At 40.0% G+C, this 16,169-nt stretch overlaps 1 protein-coding gene across 1 annotated transcript; it reads right to left on the bottom strand.

Annotated features, from left to right (window-relative positions):
• Window positions 1–1,063: 1,063 nt before the first annotated feature.
• slc1a7a (solute carrier family 1 member 7a) lies at window positions 1,064–16,128 on the bottom strand. The gene is made up of 10 exons (XM_035536472.1): window positions 15,994–16,128; window positions 13,364–13,443; window positions 9,809–10,024; window positions 6,904–6,964; window positions 5,465–5,622; window positions 4,971–5,204; window positions 4,342–4,536; window positions 3,767–3,901; window positions 3,454–3,553; window positions 1,064–2,477 (listed from the first exon to the last, which is right to left on the bottom strand). The coding sequence occupies exons 1-10, from the start codon at window positions 16,126–16,128 to the stop codon at window positions 2,232–2,234; spliced, it is 1,560 nt and encodes a 519-aa protein (XP_035392365.1). The 3' UTR covers window positions 1,064–2,231.
• Between the last annotated feature and the right edge of the window lie 41 nt (window positions 16,129–16,169).

Here is a 16,169-nt window from a genome sequence, read left to right as displayed (position 1 = left end):
CAACTTTTGATGTACTGGTTTTTAAATAACTGCTTGCGCTCTAGTTTGCAGTGAACTTCCTGAATGGTGTAAAGGCATCAAGGCCATCAAGGCTTGCTATTGTTATAGTTTTTGTCCAAGTAAACCCCTCCCCCTTCCTAACATGCTACTAATCATTCCTCCTACTGCTCATCACCATGGCAGCCTGCCAGCTGAGCTGGAGGCAGCTGGCAGACCGGGTGTCCACTAGCTCGGCAACCAGACTGGGTTTCTGAGAAATGGCTGTGTGGAGGAGTAAAAGGATTCTGTGTGGGACTGAATAGCACAGTTGTATTCCACTAGGCGGGTGGTAGTCCATTGTTTTAGGTTCCTGGCAGTTTTAGGTTCATTTCCCCCCCCCCCCAGAAATTAGCTGCACTTTGTGTTTTTGTCATTTGAGTTCCACTTATAAAAAGTCATTTCTACTTACTGTAGTAATGTGTCAATGCTACATGTATGCTTGTTTACAGTAGCTATCAGCACCTTGGTGTGTTTGTATGCATCTGGTTTATTTATCTCTCTGTCAGTCTGTTAGGAGCTTGCCTCCAACACCCTTCCCATCTGCTGTTGTTTATTGGCACTTTTTGTGAGGTGTCATTTCAAATCCAAACAACATTGCATTTCAAGTGTTTACATAAACCAGTGAGAGAACGGTAGTTCATTTTCATATTACATAACAAATTTGACACTCCATATGGCATATCACAAACAAATTATAAGGTGCATTATGTAGTAGGTTTGTTATTAATTTAGCTGCAAAAACATAACTGTCTTAAAAATTCAAATGAAAGGAGTCAGGAATAATTTCTAAATTCTAAAGCTTTTAATGCTGAGAAGTAAAAACCCATAACTGAAAATTTGCAACATATAAAAAGGAAAAAACACACACACACAACCTAGGAAGCCCCTTGTAGAGACCACTGCAAATACATACATAGGAAATTAATCTTATCCAAATTAAAACCAACAAGACATTATTTTACTTTGGTATATACTAAGAATAGTTCAATTGTTTCAAATCATTAAAAAACTAGTGGGTCAGCGTTCTGTTATAGTTACACGAAATGTGACCTGAGGTCAGAGTTAATTAAAGATACTGAAACATAGCGCATTTGTACATGCTAGTCTGAAGGTGGATCATGAGAAGTGTTCCTTCAGGATTACATTTGTAGGACTTATCTGAACCTTTTCCAGATAGGACAAGAGGTCAAATATTTTGCTGAAGTGGCTCAATAACTTGCTCCCAAAAAAAATGTATTTTTATTATTTCAATTTTGCGATACATTTAAATAATACATTTAAATGAGAATATTCTCCATTTACAGCATTTGTCAAGAACTGTTATCCGGTGCAACTTGTATATTTATCAGTATGTTTGCTCCCTAGAACTCAATTACAGAAGATACTTATTACAGAAGAACAGCTTTGCCTGAGTATGTGGCAATGGTACAAGCACACACTGTTCCCTTGTGAATTGATGCATTATTGTGTGTCACTGTGCCCTTTCATTCATATGGTTTTAAGGTTATGCCACTGGCCTGGAGCTTTTCACAGATAGGGCTGAAAAGGGCTTTATCACATCAAAAAGCAATTATCCGGTTATACTGTCCTGTTAAGAGGACAAGCTGTTCTTGTGCAAATTTGCAAATCAGAGGAGCTAACAAAGGAAAGGTTTATAAAAATGCAAAAACAAACAAGCAAACAAAAAAAATCACGTATGAAATGTCCCATTCAACATATTGAAGTTAAACCAAAAACAAATACTGGAGTATGTACACTTTCACCCACAGGAGGCAAGTCATGTATGAGTGGGCTCACAAATGAGGGTTGCAGGTGGGATCTCGGGCTCTTTCCTTTGCTCTCATAGATCCCAAAATCACCATAATGCTCCTGAGAGGTCAGCTGTAGGAACCTGTGATAATCAAACTGATAGCTGAAGATACCAGAGTTCCACTATACTCTGTTCATTCAACAGTCGTCCATCAAGTTCTCTTCGAATCTGTGATGCTCGCACTTATGCTTTTACATACGTATATGCACAGCCATACCCATACAGTACCAGAGCCAATGGTAACACATGCACTGCAGAAGAATTCCCAACACTGACAAACGAACAATAGACAGCTAAACTCTGGCCGACCTGCATTTGCGTTGCAAACGGGCAGGCTGCATGCCAAGCAGAGTCTTCTCAGTGCACTCAGGTCTGTCGGCGTCTAGACATTGGTCTCAAGGCCAGTCATGTCAATGACACAGTGATCATGATCTGTGCGCGCCCTCTTGTGGTGGCGCAGTGGTGGGTGGGAGATTCCCTCCTCCAGCTGTTTGACACGGGCCATGTCTGGGAAGAGACGATCTGGCTTCCTGGAACCTGGTGCAGGAGGCTCAGGGTAGCCGTTGTCCTGGAAGGACCTCGTGTGCTGTATGCTGATCATGGGCTTGGTCTCACAGATGAGGGGAATCTATATGCAATGTCATCATCAGCGGATAATGTGCATTTAAAGAAACAGTGCAGCAAATAAAAAAATTCCTAATTTCCGCTGTTTTCCACTTGTAGTCAGCCATATGCAGTTGATTAGTCCAGGCATGTTTGGTGTCCAGCAGTGTAGGACAGAAAAGTGTTTGCCCTGTCATTGGGAGATTGTGAGTTTGGTGCCTGTGAATGCCACAGCCAAATGTGGCCAAGAGCCTGAGAGAGTAGATTGGCTGTGCACTCAAGGAGGGAGGCGTGAATTACAGTGATACTGGCCAATTGCATGTGTTAGTCCTCAGAATGGGGTGGATAGTGCTACCCTCTATGAGTGTTACTTTTCCCCCTGATGTAGCAAAGAGGCGGTGATTGGATGACTGTTCCTTGGAGGAAGCATGTGACAGCCCTTTCCCTCCCTGCTTGTTAGCTGCTGTGTGACAGATGGGTGTGAGTTGTATATTCCCAACCATGTAATGAGATATTCCCATTCCCACTGGGGAAAAATTCCAGAAACAGAATATGTCCAAAAATATTGTAATCCATTTTAAATAAAACAACTTTGTAAAGTAGCTTTGGTGTCAAGTTCAAAGTGGACCTATTTTGTCATTTTTATAATTTCCAGCTAACCTGTGCAAGTTCACAAAAAGGAACGCTATTCCAGTTGTCCAAGATGGTTGCCCCATAAACTGTTTGCCTATATGGTGTAGTTTTAATCATTTTAATAGATTACAATATGCTGTGTCATAATCCACATCCTCAAGCCATTGTGACATCAATTAAGAACAGAATGCAGGCATGTACTTACAGACAGCTTCCTATACTTAAATGAAACTTTGGACACCAAACTTGTCTTGGCCGAGAGACTACATTGGCTACATCTGAAATGGTAGCTAAAATACCAAACATAATTAACTGTTTTTAGGCAGTGTTGTTTTTTTCTTCTTTCATGGTATTTACATGGGACTCACCTCTTCTCCCTCTTTCACAAAGTCGTTCCTGCATATGTGTGCCATGATGCCAGTGGCCAGGGCATCACCCATAACGTTCACCATTGTCCTGAACCTGTCCCTGGAACACAGTGAGACATATTGTCTGATGGATGCCATATCATGGTCTATTTACCTAATGTCCAGAAACGTTTAGGTTTTTTAATTAATTTTTAGTTTTCTTGTATTTGATTTACCATTTTATTGCATAATGGCCTGGAAACCTTAGTGTCAGACATTGCATGCTATTGCTAGAATGGCAAAGAAAAATTACTGCAATTTCGGGAATGCTTACAAGGCCCAGTCCACTGCGATTATGAGCGTAATGTCATCAGTGGGTAGCCCTACCGAGGTCAATACAATCACCATGGTTACCAGGCCTGCCTGAGGAATGCCTGCCGCACCGATACTGGCTGCTGTGGCTGTGATGCTGGAAAAGAGAGCTTTTAAATTCTATGCAACTCAATATACAAATGATTACAGCTAAACGCTACAGATAGCCAATATTTGTTTGTTTCATTAATCACTACAGAAACTGTGTCATAAACACCAACAAAGCACAGGCTATTAAGATGAATAAATGAGTAATTGAGCTCTCAGACGGCTCTTAGATTAGAGGCTGACTAGGCAAACAAAATGTCCAAAAGTATTTGTCAGCAAAATAAATAAATCCCATTTTATCAAACCACTCCATGATGGTTTTGGTTCATCCTCTTAAAAATCATACGTTTAAGAATCATGCGTCTTTCGGGTTTTAGCCATTCCCCTGATGTCAATACATGGACGGAAAGCTTTCCACCTTACAAATCTAAGTTTCTTCTGCAGACTGATGGCCCACCTATCTAAAGCAGGCCCCACTATCTGACACACCTGATGGTGACAATCTGGCCGAAGTCCAGATCGTAGTTGTTGACCTGGGCAATGAAGATGGCCGCCACGGCCTCGTACAGCGCTGTGCCATCCATGTTAATGGTGGCACCCACGGGCAACACAAAGCGGATGATGCGCCTGTCGATGTGGTTGTTCTCCAACAGGCACTTAAAGGTGATGGGCAGCGTTGCAGAGCTGCAGGAGAATAAAGACAGTGCAGACTGTTTACCCAGGCAAATATTAAATGAGCTATACTAGTTTAGTGCTTCTTTTGGTTCTCTGTATTCTCTTTTAGAAATTAAAGCTACTGTAAGCATTTTTGAAGTTCTTGCTAACTTCACTACCCAAGAAGGCAACATGCTCCTTTCAGCCCCATGCCCTGCATCCAAACCTTTCTACAGTGTGCCTTCTCCAAAATACATGAAAGCTAAGCACTTAGCCTAATCTTCTATGTGGTTTGTTTACACACAAAATAATTGACAGACAGGGCTGCCTCACTGTTGAGAGATTTTCTGACAGCCACAACTTTCTTTTTTCCCCAGAATTACAGAGCCCAGGACACATATTTTTGGTGAGGTAAGAACAGTTTAGGCTAAGTGTTAGAAATAGTGCTTGTGTGTGTGTGTTACCTGGACGAGGTGGCCAGTGAGATGAGCAGGGCCTGCAGAATGCCCCTGATGTAGACGACGGGACTCTTCTTGGTGATGAAGAAGTACATGGTTGGCAGGATGAAGAGGCCATGAAGAATGAGGCCCATCACCACGGTAATGACATAGAAGCCCAGTTTTTTCCCCATCGATGATAAATCATCCATTTCCAAGATCTTCCCGGCCACCAGGAAAACGATCCCAAATGGGAAATACCTGCATATTGGACCAGAAAACACTACCGTTACTGTGCTCATGTATAGCAGGGGTGTGTGATTTTTCCCTACAGCAACACTGCATGACAGTATTCACCTGGTCATCATCAGTAAGACCCACAAAAGTATGAATGTCTTGGAGAACATATGAATTTTAGACATTTCTAAAAAAGTTATTAAATAGATTAGGTATAAAATTCCATTCATTATGGATTAGATTACTTATTTTGAACAGCATGTTACTTACAGAGAGACACGTACCAGATAACAATGGCTACAATTTTCAGCACTGCTTCATTCAGACTCTGGCAGAAGTTGACGAGGGCAGTACCACTGGGTCCCATCCTTCCCAACATGATACCTGTAAGACAGATGAATGGAGCTCCATTAATGGGATTATAGCACCTACATGTTGTCACCTATTCTTTATGTACAAATCCACAATTTACTTTTAGATCAGAACGCACTTCAAAGGCAAATTTCAAGTTGCTTTAAATCTAGGAAAGGAGTGATAAAAGAAGAACGATCTTTCATCACACTACAAAGCAACGTGTAATTTAGCTCAAGACACCACCTGCTTTCCTATGAGATTTTAGCCAGTTTTATTTTAGCATATTCGAGCACATTTGAGTGCTTTTTTCAGGGTTGTGATTCGTGCAGTGCTTGTTTTGATGGATGCTGTCAGGACTACGATCACGGTTCAGGATCCTTTCAGATTTTGGGTCAGTTTAGGTGCTTTATCTTCAAGCTTCCATCATGGTAATCACATTGCAAAATCAGATAGCATCATTCCTACAGAGAGAAACAAAGCAGGGAGCCTTTGGCCCTTGATGCAGAATTCTTATCCATATCCCACATCTGCTGTTGGTTTGCATTGTTTTGTATGTTAAGTGTTTGATTCCCAAGTAACCTTAATCTTGGCAACATGCATACATCTCTAGACCACATTGACAAATTACACTAATGTGGAAGAATACCTATCACAGGGCATAATAAGGAAGTACTCACATAGAGCATGTTCTCTCTGAGAAGCAATTGCTGCTGAAACACCATTTATGACATTTCAGATATATGGATCACGTTTCCCACTACTCAGGCAACCAGGTGTCACACTACATTGCGCAAGTAGCCATGGTTCTTCTTCTGTGAATGACTTCAATTCTTCCCCTTTCTTTTCTTTTTGCTTTTGTGCAATGCTGAACTGCAGACGCATTTCTTGGCTATGCAGATTGCTATCTGTTCTCATAGAAGGAGGTTATAGATTGTTGCCCCAGTATGCTGTGGCTTTCAGTCATATTTGCCTTTCAACATTGAATTTGTTCTCTTTTCAAAGGTTTTTTGTTTGTTTGCACTGACAGCAAGGACCAATACAGATGGAAGCTTGCTGAAGTAAGCTATATGAATCCAGTATTATGCTGTTTTGCTGTATTTTAATTTGCCCCAGTGTTCCTCTTAGACTGAAGGAGCCACACTAGCTCACTTGCTAAAGAGCCAAACAAACTGATCACAGGGTAGCATGATATAGAATTCTGGAGTTATGGAGTTATTTCTTCATTGAGTTAAGTTTTACGTCTTTACATATGTTCTGCTTTTATGTTTACTTTAATGTTACAGCCAACTTTGACACCTTTACATCATGTTATGCTGTTCATTTTAATAAAGGAGTCCAGGAAGTTTTAGTGTTTCAGACAGATTAGCACTCCTCCATAGTACCTCACCTGTTGAAAAGTAGCTTGGACCAGGTTAGCAGGAAACATGTTGCTAATTGAGAAAAAAAGAAAGCAATCTTTCAGTTAAACAAAGCACTTTATGAAGCATACTTCAGATTCACTTTGTGTATATAGAACAATATATTCAGTATTTTCAGCTTGCTGTAAAGTGCCAGTTTCTCTATTGAATCAGCCCATGTTTCACAGCCACCCAAAGACATAATGAAAAAGAATAAGGGGAGATATTGAATTAATTCACATCTAGACTTCTATTTCATCTCAGGAATCATAAAGTGGTTCTTTAAAAGACCAAGGTGAAAATCAGATTCAGTTTCATCTTTGCGATTTATAAGTTAAGACTTGGATTTCAAAATAGTTCTGTAGTTTTAAGCTTTGGAACTAGCATGTCTGGCTGACTGGCTGAATGAATGAAACAGTCAATGAAATCAATAAACCAGTAATGTTTTGTGACACAAATTAGTGGTCCATCTCACACAAGAATATGAGGTACTCTGGTATTTTTTCTGGTCTGTAACTGTAACTGTTTCATAGCTGTTACATAAAACAGAGGGCCCCATTTTTAAAGGGAAATTTAAAGGGGGTTGCTGTTGCTGTATTTGATATTGCTTTTAATGTACACAGAAATCATGTCTTGTTATATACTTCTAGTCAAGTTGTAGTCAAGTGGCTGGTTATAGTCATACATCCGTGTCACTGTTGACAGGTAGTTAGAGGACCATAAGTGTACCCACTGAGTGGAATGTGACAAAGCAGCACAAAGTAAAAGTGCCTGGATTTTATTCTACCATTTTAGAATATTCTGGCCTTATGCATAATACTTTTCCTAATGGAAGGCAGAGTAAATCTCCAGGCCATACATAGCAGTGAGTTGATCGACATCATTCCTGTAAGGCCATATGGCTCAGCTGAGCATTAATTAGGCCCCGGCTTGCATTCCGAGCGCACGCTCCCGCAAGGCGGAGCGAGGCCATTCTTCTCTGCTGTCCCGAGACAAAGATGCATGACTAAGCCACTGCTTCAGATACACACTTTTCACATGACTGACCCCGTGCTCCTTAACCTCTAACTTAGTATCCCCCAGCCAGAAGCTGAATAATCCACTAACATTCAGTACGCAAATGATGAAAGGGGCATATTGTTGCATTTGTCCATGCTGCCTTATTAAAGTGCTGTGCATATTTATGCACCCTAATTGAGGGGCTCTGGATGCTTGATTGTTGCATTCAGTGTGATGGAGGATATTGATTTTTGTGAAATACATTATTTTTTGCACTTAGAGTAGGGGGCGCTCAATGATGCACCATCAACATCCAAACCCTTTGCAACATGCCTTATTCTGATTGTTAATTTGGCTAAATCCGTTTTTTGGGGGGGGGGTTTTGCTTTGTATCTTTATTAAAAGGTGTATTTTTGTTCTAAATGTTTTTTTTTTAATAAAGACAAATTCTGTGCAGTGCGCTTAGGTGACTGCTCAGGGGCCCAGTCTATTAGTGAGTCCCTCTGAAACAGTGATACTGGGACTGGGCCAGCTCTAGGACAAACTCATCCCCTCGGAATGTTCCAGCTGGATCTAATTAGCTGAGTGCGAGTGCAAAGCTCCACTAGGTGTTCAAAACTGTTTTTTTTCCCCTCTACTTCGCACATATGGCTCCAGCATACTCTTCCCTATGAGATCCACAGTAAACTAGCAAAAGCATGCAAAAACACCATTCATGTTAATCCACACTAAGCAGTGTCATGCACACACAACAACAATGAGTGAACTCAGTACTAAGATCTTCTAGACTCAGCTATGTTTTTTCATTTGTCATCTAGGGCAGAATAACAAACCGAATCTGGAAATTCATGGTGGTGTTGAACCCATCTTCCTGCTACTGAAAATGTTTTGTCTTTTAGAAAAGATCTTATAATACTGACAAAACTATAATAATCCTTAAGCATGTCTTTGAGCCATAAAATTATATTGTCATGTGCATTATACTGCAGTGACCTAATAAATAATATGATGCAAAGCATAGCACATGCGACAACGTATGTAAACGTCTCCGACAATGCAATTTGTGTGGTCCATATTCACGTTGGACAGCCAGTTGGATGTTGAGCACCCATTCAGTGTTTCTGCTGTCATAACCAAACAAAGTAAGCCAGCCCAGCAACTAACTTGTAAAACGTCCACTGTTAGCAAAAGCATCCACAGTCACAAAGCACCTTAACCTTTTCTGATGTTTTACCCACAAATGCAAACCAACCAAGCTCATAAAGAAATGCAAAATTATAAATACATTCTATATTGTTTCTGTTTATTTTCTGGGGAAGAGCATTGGTAGGTGGGAGGAGATGAGGAGGGGGCCCTCTACTGGGCCCAAAAATTGGTTCTATACCCCTTTGTCCATATCAGCATAACATAGCACTTCCTGGTCCATACACAGCTGACTAAGCATTTTAAAGTGGAGGGTATCATATGTTACTCTTCCATGTACCTTATGGATGTAATGAACAAATTACATATTTTTAATGTTTTGGTGCATATTCATGGGACTATGCATAAATGGGAGGGGATGTGCTAGCCTTCTTATGCTTGTTATTATGTTATTATGATCCTATGACACATATTATTGATGGGACTATGAGATGTGCTTGCCTTTGCATGCATTAAATTCATTGTCAGAACACTTGCTCATGTCACAGAAAACCGAAAGCAACGTCCCCAGTTCACAAAGCCTTAGTCTCCTCTATTTCATGCATCAACAACATCCTACCCATTTTAAGTGATTTTCACATCCTAAATGGCTATATTATTAATGGTGGCAGACATCACCCTTTTCTGTTGTTACAAAATCCCATGTAAGATATTGGTTAAGGGAGCATTCCTTACCGTATAAGATCCAACAGTGCATCGGCTGAGCTCATGATTGGCTTGCCGCTGTCCTCGGAGTCCTCCTTCTGTGCCGCCCCACCTGGATGGATGGTGATCACCAAGATGATGCCCACCACCACAGCCATGAAGGTGGTCCACAGGTAGTAGGAGATGGTCATGATTCCCAGGCGGCTGGAGCACTTGGAATCCAGTGCTGCCAGGCCGGACATCAAACTAGGGGCACACAGAGAAGAATTACTCTGAATGTTCTCAGAAATTGACTCAGATCTGGTTGGGTTTTTTTCAAACCTTTGCTACAGGGAATGATCTTTTCTTACTGGTTGCATTAACAATTTTACTTGGTAATTATTTTGTAAAATATATATTTATTTATTTATTTACAGGATGGATTTTGAAATCCTAATAAAAGGAACTGAGTACAGTAATGTGACTTCTAAAGAAAGTTCTAATCATCATAATGAGTTATTATCAGAATTTACAAAGGACAGTTTAAGCAAAGGATTTTGAAACTTTCAGTTCTTGTTCTTGTTCTTGGATACTAGCAAACCTTCAGTGTTATACTGAGTTATAGTCATTATACAAACATTGTACAAACTAACAAGACATTTACACAGGCTTTTCAACTCAGTTAACTTCTGCTGTTTTCATACTCTGGACACCCACCTTCATCACCAAGAGGAGTTGTCAATGGACAAGCAAACATTCTGAAATGTTAGGTGTTTTTTAGCACTGTTCTGAATCATTCAGACAGCCATAACAGTTGAGTTCTCTCTCCAAACATCCTCACAGCCATTCAAATAATTTACACAATTATTAAAATTGGTATTCAAACACTCTTAAAATAGAGTAAAATTCTTATTCATTCACCATAACCGAAATCCTGCTGTTTGTCTTAAATGTCAGCTTGTTGTTGACAAGTTCTCACAGAGAAGAGAAATGCATCAAGCCACACAAATATCTTCTTTTCTAGTTTAAGAAGTCAAAAGCTTTCAACTGTATTCAGTTTGTGTGTGAATCCTGTTCCCACGTTTTGCAGAAACCTTGTGGTTTGTGTGCTAAACACTTATCATGTGTAAGGAAATTGGTGACCAAGAAGACATGGACAAACTGCTTCTCAGCTCATCAAAGGAGACAGAGAGAGCATGCTATTCCCCATTTCATAGGAACATAGTCAGTTTCTTTCTTGAGGTCCCCCAGAAGGCATATGGCACAGCTGGCATGCATACATATGAATCTAAATTGGTGTTTACTTTCCATAAAGTAGGATTTAAAAGCAAATTTGACAGTTTCTTTGGCTCTTGTAACCTGAAGCAACCTCTTACTCTTCTAAGCAGCCAAGTTTCTGCAGGTAATGGCTGTGTGAGGCCCTCAGATATTTATTATTAAGTAATTACAGAAGTTGGTAGTTAGAAAACCCACAGCTCTTTTTTCATTCATCACCATCTTATGCATCAGATTAGGATTCATTGAATCAGTAATGTGGAGTGATATAAGGGTTGGATCCAGCAAGGCCACCAACCAAGTTCTGATGCACCTAAACAGCTTGTGTATGTGTAAGAAGTAAATTTTGATAATATACATACTCATCTGCAACAGTCATCTGCTTGAGATGCAAACAGGTTTCTGCTGTTTGCACATTCATCTTTTTGACACAAAGAGTGCATATTCTGTCTAAGACTAGCTGCTGTCATCTAAATCTGGAAGTACATCATGGCTTAACATGCATTTGGAAAAATTACATCTGATCTCTACCAAGACTCTTAACAAAGGTAGATATCCCATGACAGCAAGTGTTGTGAGCTTTACTTTCCAGCCTCAGCAGGAGAAATGAGATGACTGGAGATGACAATTAAGAGTAGCCCAGCCTCTCTCTCTCTCTCTCTCTCTCTCTCTCTCTCTCTCTCTCTCTCTCTCTCTCTCTCTCTCTCTCTCTCTCTCTCTCTCTCTCTCTCTCTCTCTATATATATATATATGTTTTATTGGCAAGATACACTCTACTGCATTTTACTGTAGTTGAAACACCTTTCAACAACCAAGGTGTTACAGTTCAAGATGAACTGTGCACTAGAGTTCAAAGGCATGTAACTCCCAGGTTAAGAACCTAATGAGCACTAAAATTGTGAACTGGCTTTTAACATAATTTTCTCATATTTACAACAGTTTTACCATCTTACAAATAACTGATTAAAATGCGACAAAGAGATATGAGAACATGTTGATCTCCTTTCGTCAGAAAACCAGTACAGACATCTATAATCTGGTCCTGTCTTGCCAGTGAGCAGATGGTGTAGGCAAGGTCACTAATCCCTAAGTATACAGCTTGATTAATACATCCATATTCACCATGAGAAAACTGACCTAGACAAGAGCCAATCCTAGCCTGTGCTGTGTTGTATCTGGGAGTTAGATCACGTTGCTACCCCTGACCCAAATAAAGTCACAAGTGTTCTACAAGTTAGCATGGTATGTTAATGTTTGGATGTTAATGCTTTCCTATCAGTGGCTGTTCCTCATTTGTGTTGGGTGAGCCTTGGTAGGGAGCATGTGCAGTGGGTTGTAGACATTGACCTAGCACATCTGTTTAGCATCTCTCTGTCTGTGTGTGTGTGTGTGTGTAGGGGAGGCTGTTACTGTCTAAGGAAGTGTAAGTAGCTTATTCTGACTGTGTCCAGCAAGGAATAATTTGGCATTCATGGTTTCATTACCACCATCTCACATCAAGCTCAACTGTCTTTAAGGCTAGTGGATGGAGACGGGTTTATTGAATCAGTAGGCAGTCCCTGCCTAAGCCATGCCATCCAGCATCCTCACACATATGAAATGCATAACTTGAATGGACCAAGAGAGCCTGACCCTATTGCTCAATGACCTGTAACCTAGCTACATTATCCACACAGACCTCACCAATCTTCTTTTTTACATCAGTTTACACAAGTCATGTTCACAAAATTCACAAAACTGCATTTAGTATTTTTTTTGAATGACTTCATATATCTTGAGAATAGATTTTAGAGTTATTTATACATTAATTTATCTCTGTTTCTTGTGTGATGCAACTATAGATTCTATATAAATTAAATTACAGATTCAATTTACACCACAAACTGAACATTGCATTAAATAGAGTGAATTGAATTTATATATAGCTTTTCCAAGAAATAGTTTTACTTTAGTAGTTATGTTTTTGGCAGCTTCACAGTCCTATGTAATCAGAATGTTCAAGAATTTTGCTTGCGGAATTTTACATCGATGTGAACTGTATCAATATTGTGGCTTGACAAGTTTGCTACTTGTTTGTAAAATGTATTATACAGTCTTAAACTAAACTCATCTTTTATAGACAAATTTACCTTTGATTTTTTGAAACACATCAATACTTCCAAATACTTTCACATTAGACTAAATATCAATAATAATAATCTATGCATTCCTTTTCATCCTCAAGACCACTTTACAGGGGAGGAGAAACATTTTTTTAACTGAGCATTTCTCCAGGAGATAGCTGTCTGAAAGAGTAGCAGATTTATCCAGAAGTCCAGAAGATGCTCTTACCTAGAGACAACCAGAGGCAGGATGAGCATCTTCAGCATCCTCATGAGGAGCTCTCCGGGGAACTGGAAGTACTTTACCTCCTTCAGGAATGAGGAGAAACACGGAGAGAGCAGAGAATAAAGTTGTTACATGACTGCTGAAGGAGAAGGAAAGTAATAATCCAGCAGCATTTACATTTATGCCATTTAGCCAACATTTTTATCCAAAGAGATTTATAATTATGACTGAGTATAATTTGAGCAACTGAGTATAACTCTTCAATTGCTCAAATTGTTTGTTAAAGGAGGTCAGCAAATATACAAAAATAAATATACAGTGCTCTGAAGGTTGGCACACTCAACATTTCAACATCTCAAGTCATAATTGTAAGTCGCTTTGATCTTGCACCAGCAACAAACCAATTAAAAGTCACATACCTTAACCACCTTAACCACTGAGCTATCACTGCGTACCAGTGAAGTTCAAAAAGTAACAGGAAGCTTCCAGAATCTGTATTTTAAGCTGCTTAACTTGTGCTCAGAATGCATGTAAACTGAATGCATACTCAGTTTAAGTGTTGGCCTTGAGGTATGTGATGATGATTTAATGATGAACTAACAACACGAGAAGTGCCTGACACTTCAGCTTCATCTTGGCCCCATCACATTGTGGCAACATCAGCTATAAACATGGAGACTGAGTGAATTTATGAGATCTTTGACACATCAGTGTTTTCAGCAGCTACTTTGTCAAGAAACTGCAGCACAATTACCCTTTGTAGGAAGAAAGCTCACTACTATGCATTCTCTCGAATATAAGAAGTTTCTCAGACTCGTATGCTGGTCATGGAGGGATCAACATTTTGACCTTTTGATGTAGGGATAACACAATTCAATTATGTGCAGTACGCAGGGGCTCCATGAAAACTGGCACTGATACCTGCTGTTACACTTTAACTTCTATACTTCTGTTTGCTTTTTCTGGCCAGAGATTTTGCAACATCGTTGACCTGAAACTACAGGAATGATGAGACAGCTATTTGTTGTGAGCAGAGCCTTGCGGCAATGGTTTTTCCAAATGACAGTTATATAGTGCCGGGATATAGAGCACTGGTGATAAAACGCTTTCAGAGCCACATTCAGGGGAACGGGCCAGCAAAGCTTAAGGCAACAGCTTTCAGGTTACGTTCAGTGCTGACAAATGACCACAAGCCTGATGGTATAGTTACATCTAAATATATACAGCTGAACTGGGAGTATGGGCAATTGCCATTGAGACACATGGCGTTAGCCAGGGCATGGTATGAATCGACCCGCCATGTGGCATGCGCCAAAGGAGCAACACTGGTCAACAGAAAAAAAAACTCTCCCTTGGATGAGGATACTGAGCACATACTGGTTGTGCCATATGCACTTTCCCCAAATTGGTCAAGTGGGAGTTTAATTTGTTCTAACTACATTATAGAGGAAAAATGTACGTTGATTGACAATTAAGGATCACTTGTCCTTCCAACAGACTGTTATACATTAGTATGTGTGGGGTCTATATGATAAACACAAATTTGCAAAAAAGCTTTTCCCAAATGCATATTTGGAATTCTTGCACTGATGGACATATAAATGAAAACTATACTATATTTCAATACAAATATATCACCCTAACTTTGAGTAAAAGTGCCAAGGTGGCACTGGGAAACCATCTTAACCAAATTACTATATGTTTGGGAAGAACCACCACTTAGAATCTTAGTTTACAGTAAGTCACGGTAAGCGATTTGCCTGACATATAGTTCACTAATGTTCTCATCAAAGTACAACTTATTAAATGTCTTTAGGTGTCTGAAGTGATTCTATCATGTTGCTGGACCTTGATCGCTACAATGAGGATGTATGGCATTCAAGAGCATCCACATGACGTGATCAATTAAAAGATCCTACACTTTAAGATATCTGTGGCAGGAGATCACCAGTAAGAGCATTGATGCCAGTCATATTTAATGTTTTGTTCTTGGCTCTATTCAGTTGCGATTTCTATTTTCACTGCTTTCTGGCTACTGAGAAAAGTTGTCATAGCAAATCATTTAGTACACAGAAGATAGTTTGCTTTCAAATTAATTGCTTTTCAAATGAACTCTGGCACATTTTAACAGTATATACTGGAGAATTTATTTAAATGTTACACACATCCAGTCGAAGAATTTGATAACTGACTTTCCTGTCTCCTTAGATGTTTATCAGCATGATCAGATTGAAAGAGAATCAATTGTTTGTTGCCGCCTGCGGATGAGACTGACTGGGAACTTTGTTCGACTGCTGTCACTATGGATTTTTGTATTATCCTCCTTCAGTGGACGTCTGAGAATGAAATCAGAACCCTGCCTTGAAGAGTACAACTATACAAACCCTAAGGATTTACTCAGTACCTCACAGCTGATATGCTTATATGCTTCTAATCTATTTTTATCTCTTATACTGCCACTTCTCACTGGTATGTGTGTTGATTGGATGTGAAAGCAGACTGTTAATTGTAAAGCATCCTTGGATATAAGAAAGGTACTATAATAATAATAATAATAATAATAATAATAACAACAGGGGAGGAGAGGTGACTATTCTTGAGGGTAGAGGGGATGGGCACACAGGTGGGCTCACCTGTTCAGAGAGGTGCTTAGAGCGCAGGAAAAATCCCAGCAGGCAGCCGACCACCACCGCCAGCACAGACATGATGAGGAGGCCATTCTGCTGGCACACGTTCTTCGCCCGCCCCCAAGCTGCACCCAGGACCATGGCGATGTGTCTTCGTCCCGCCTCAAGGCCAGTCAGCCATG

Source organism: Electrophorus electricus, chromosome 18 (genome assembly GCF_013358815.1).
Source record: "Electrophorus electricus isolate fEleEle1 chromosome 18, fEleEle1.pri, whole genome shotgun sequence".
Classification (NCBI taxonomy): domain Eukaryota; kingdom Metazoa; phylum Chordata; class Actinopteri; order Gymnotiformes; family Gymnotidae; genus Electrophorus; species Electrophorus electricus.
This window is presented reverse-complemented; position numbering and strand designations above follow the sequence as displayed.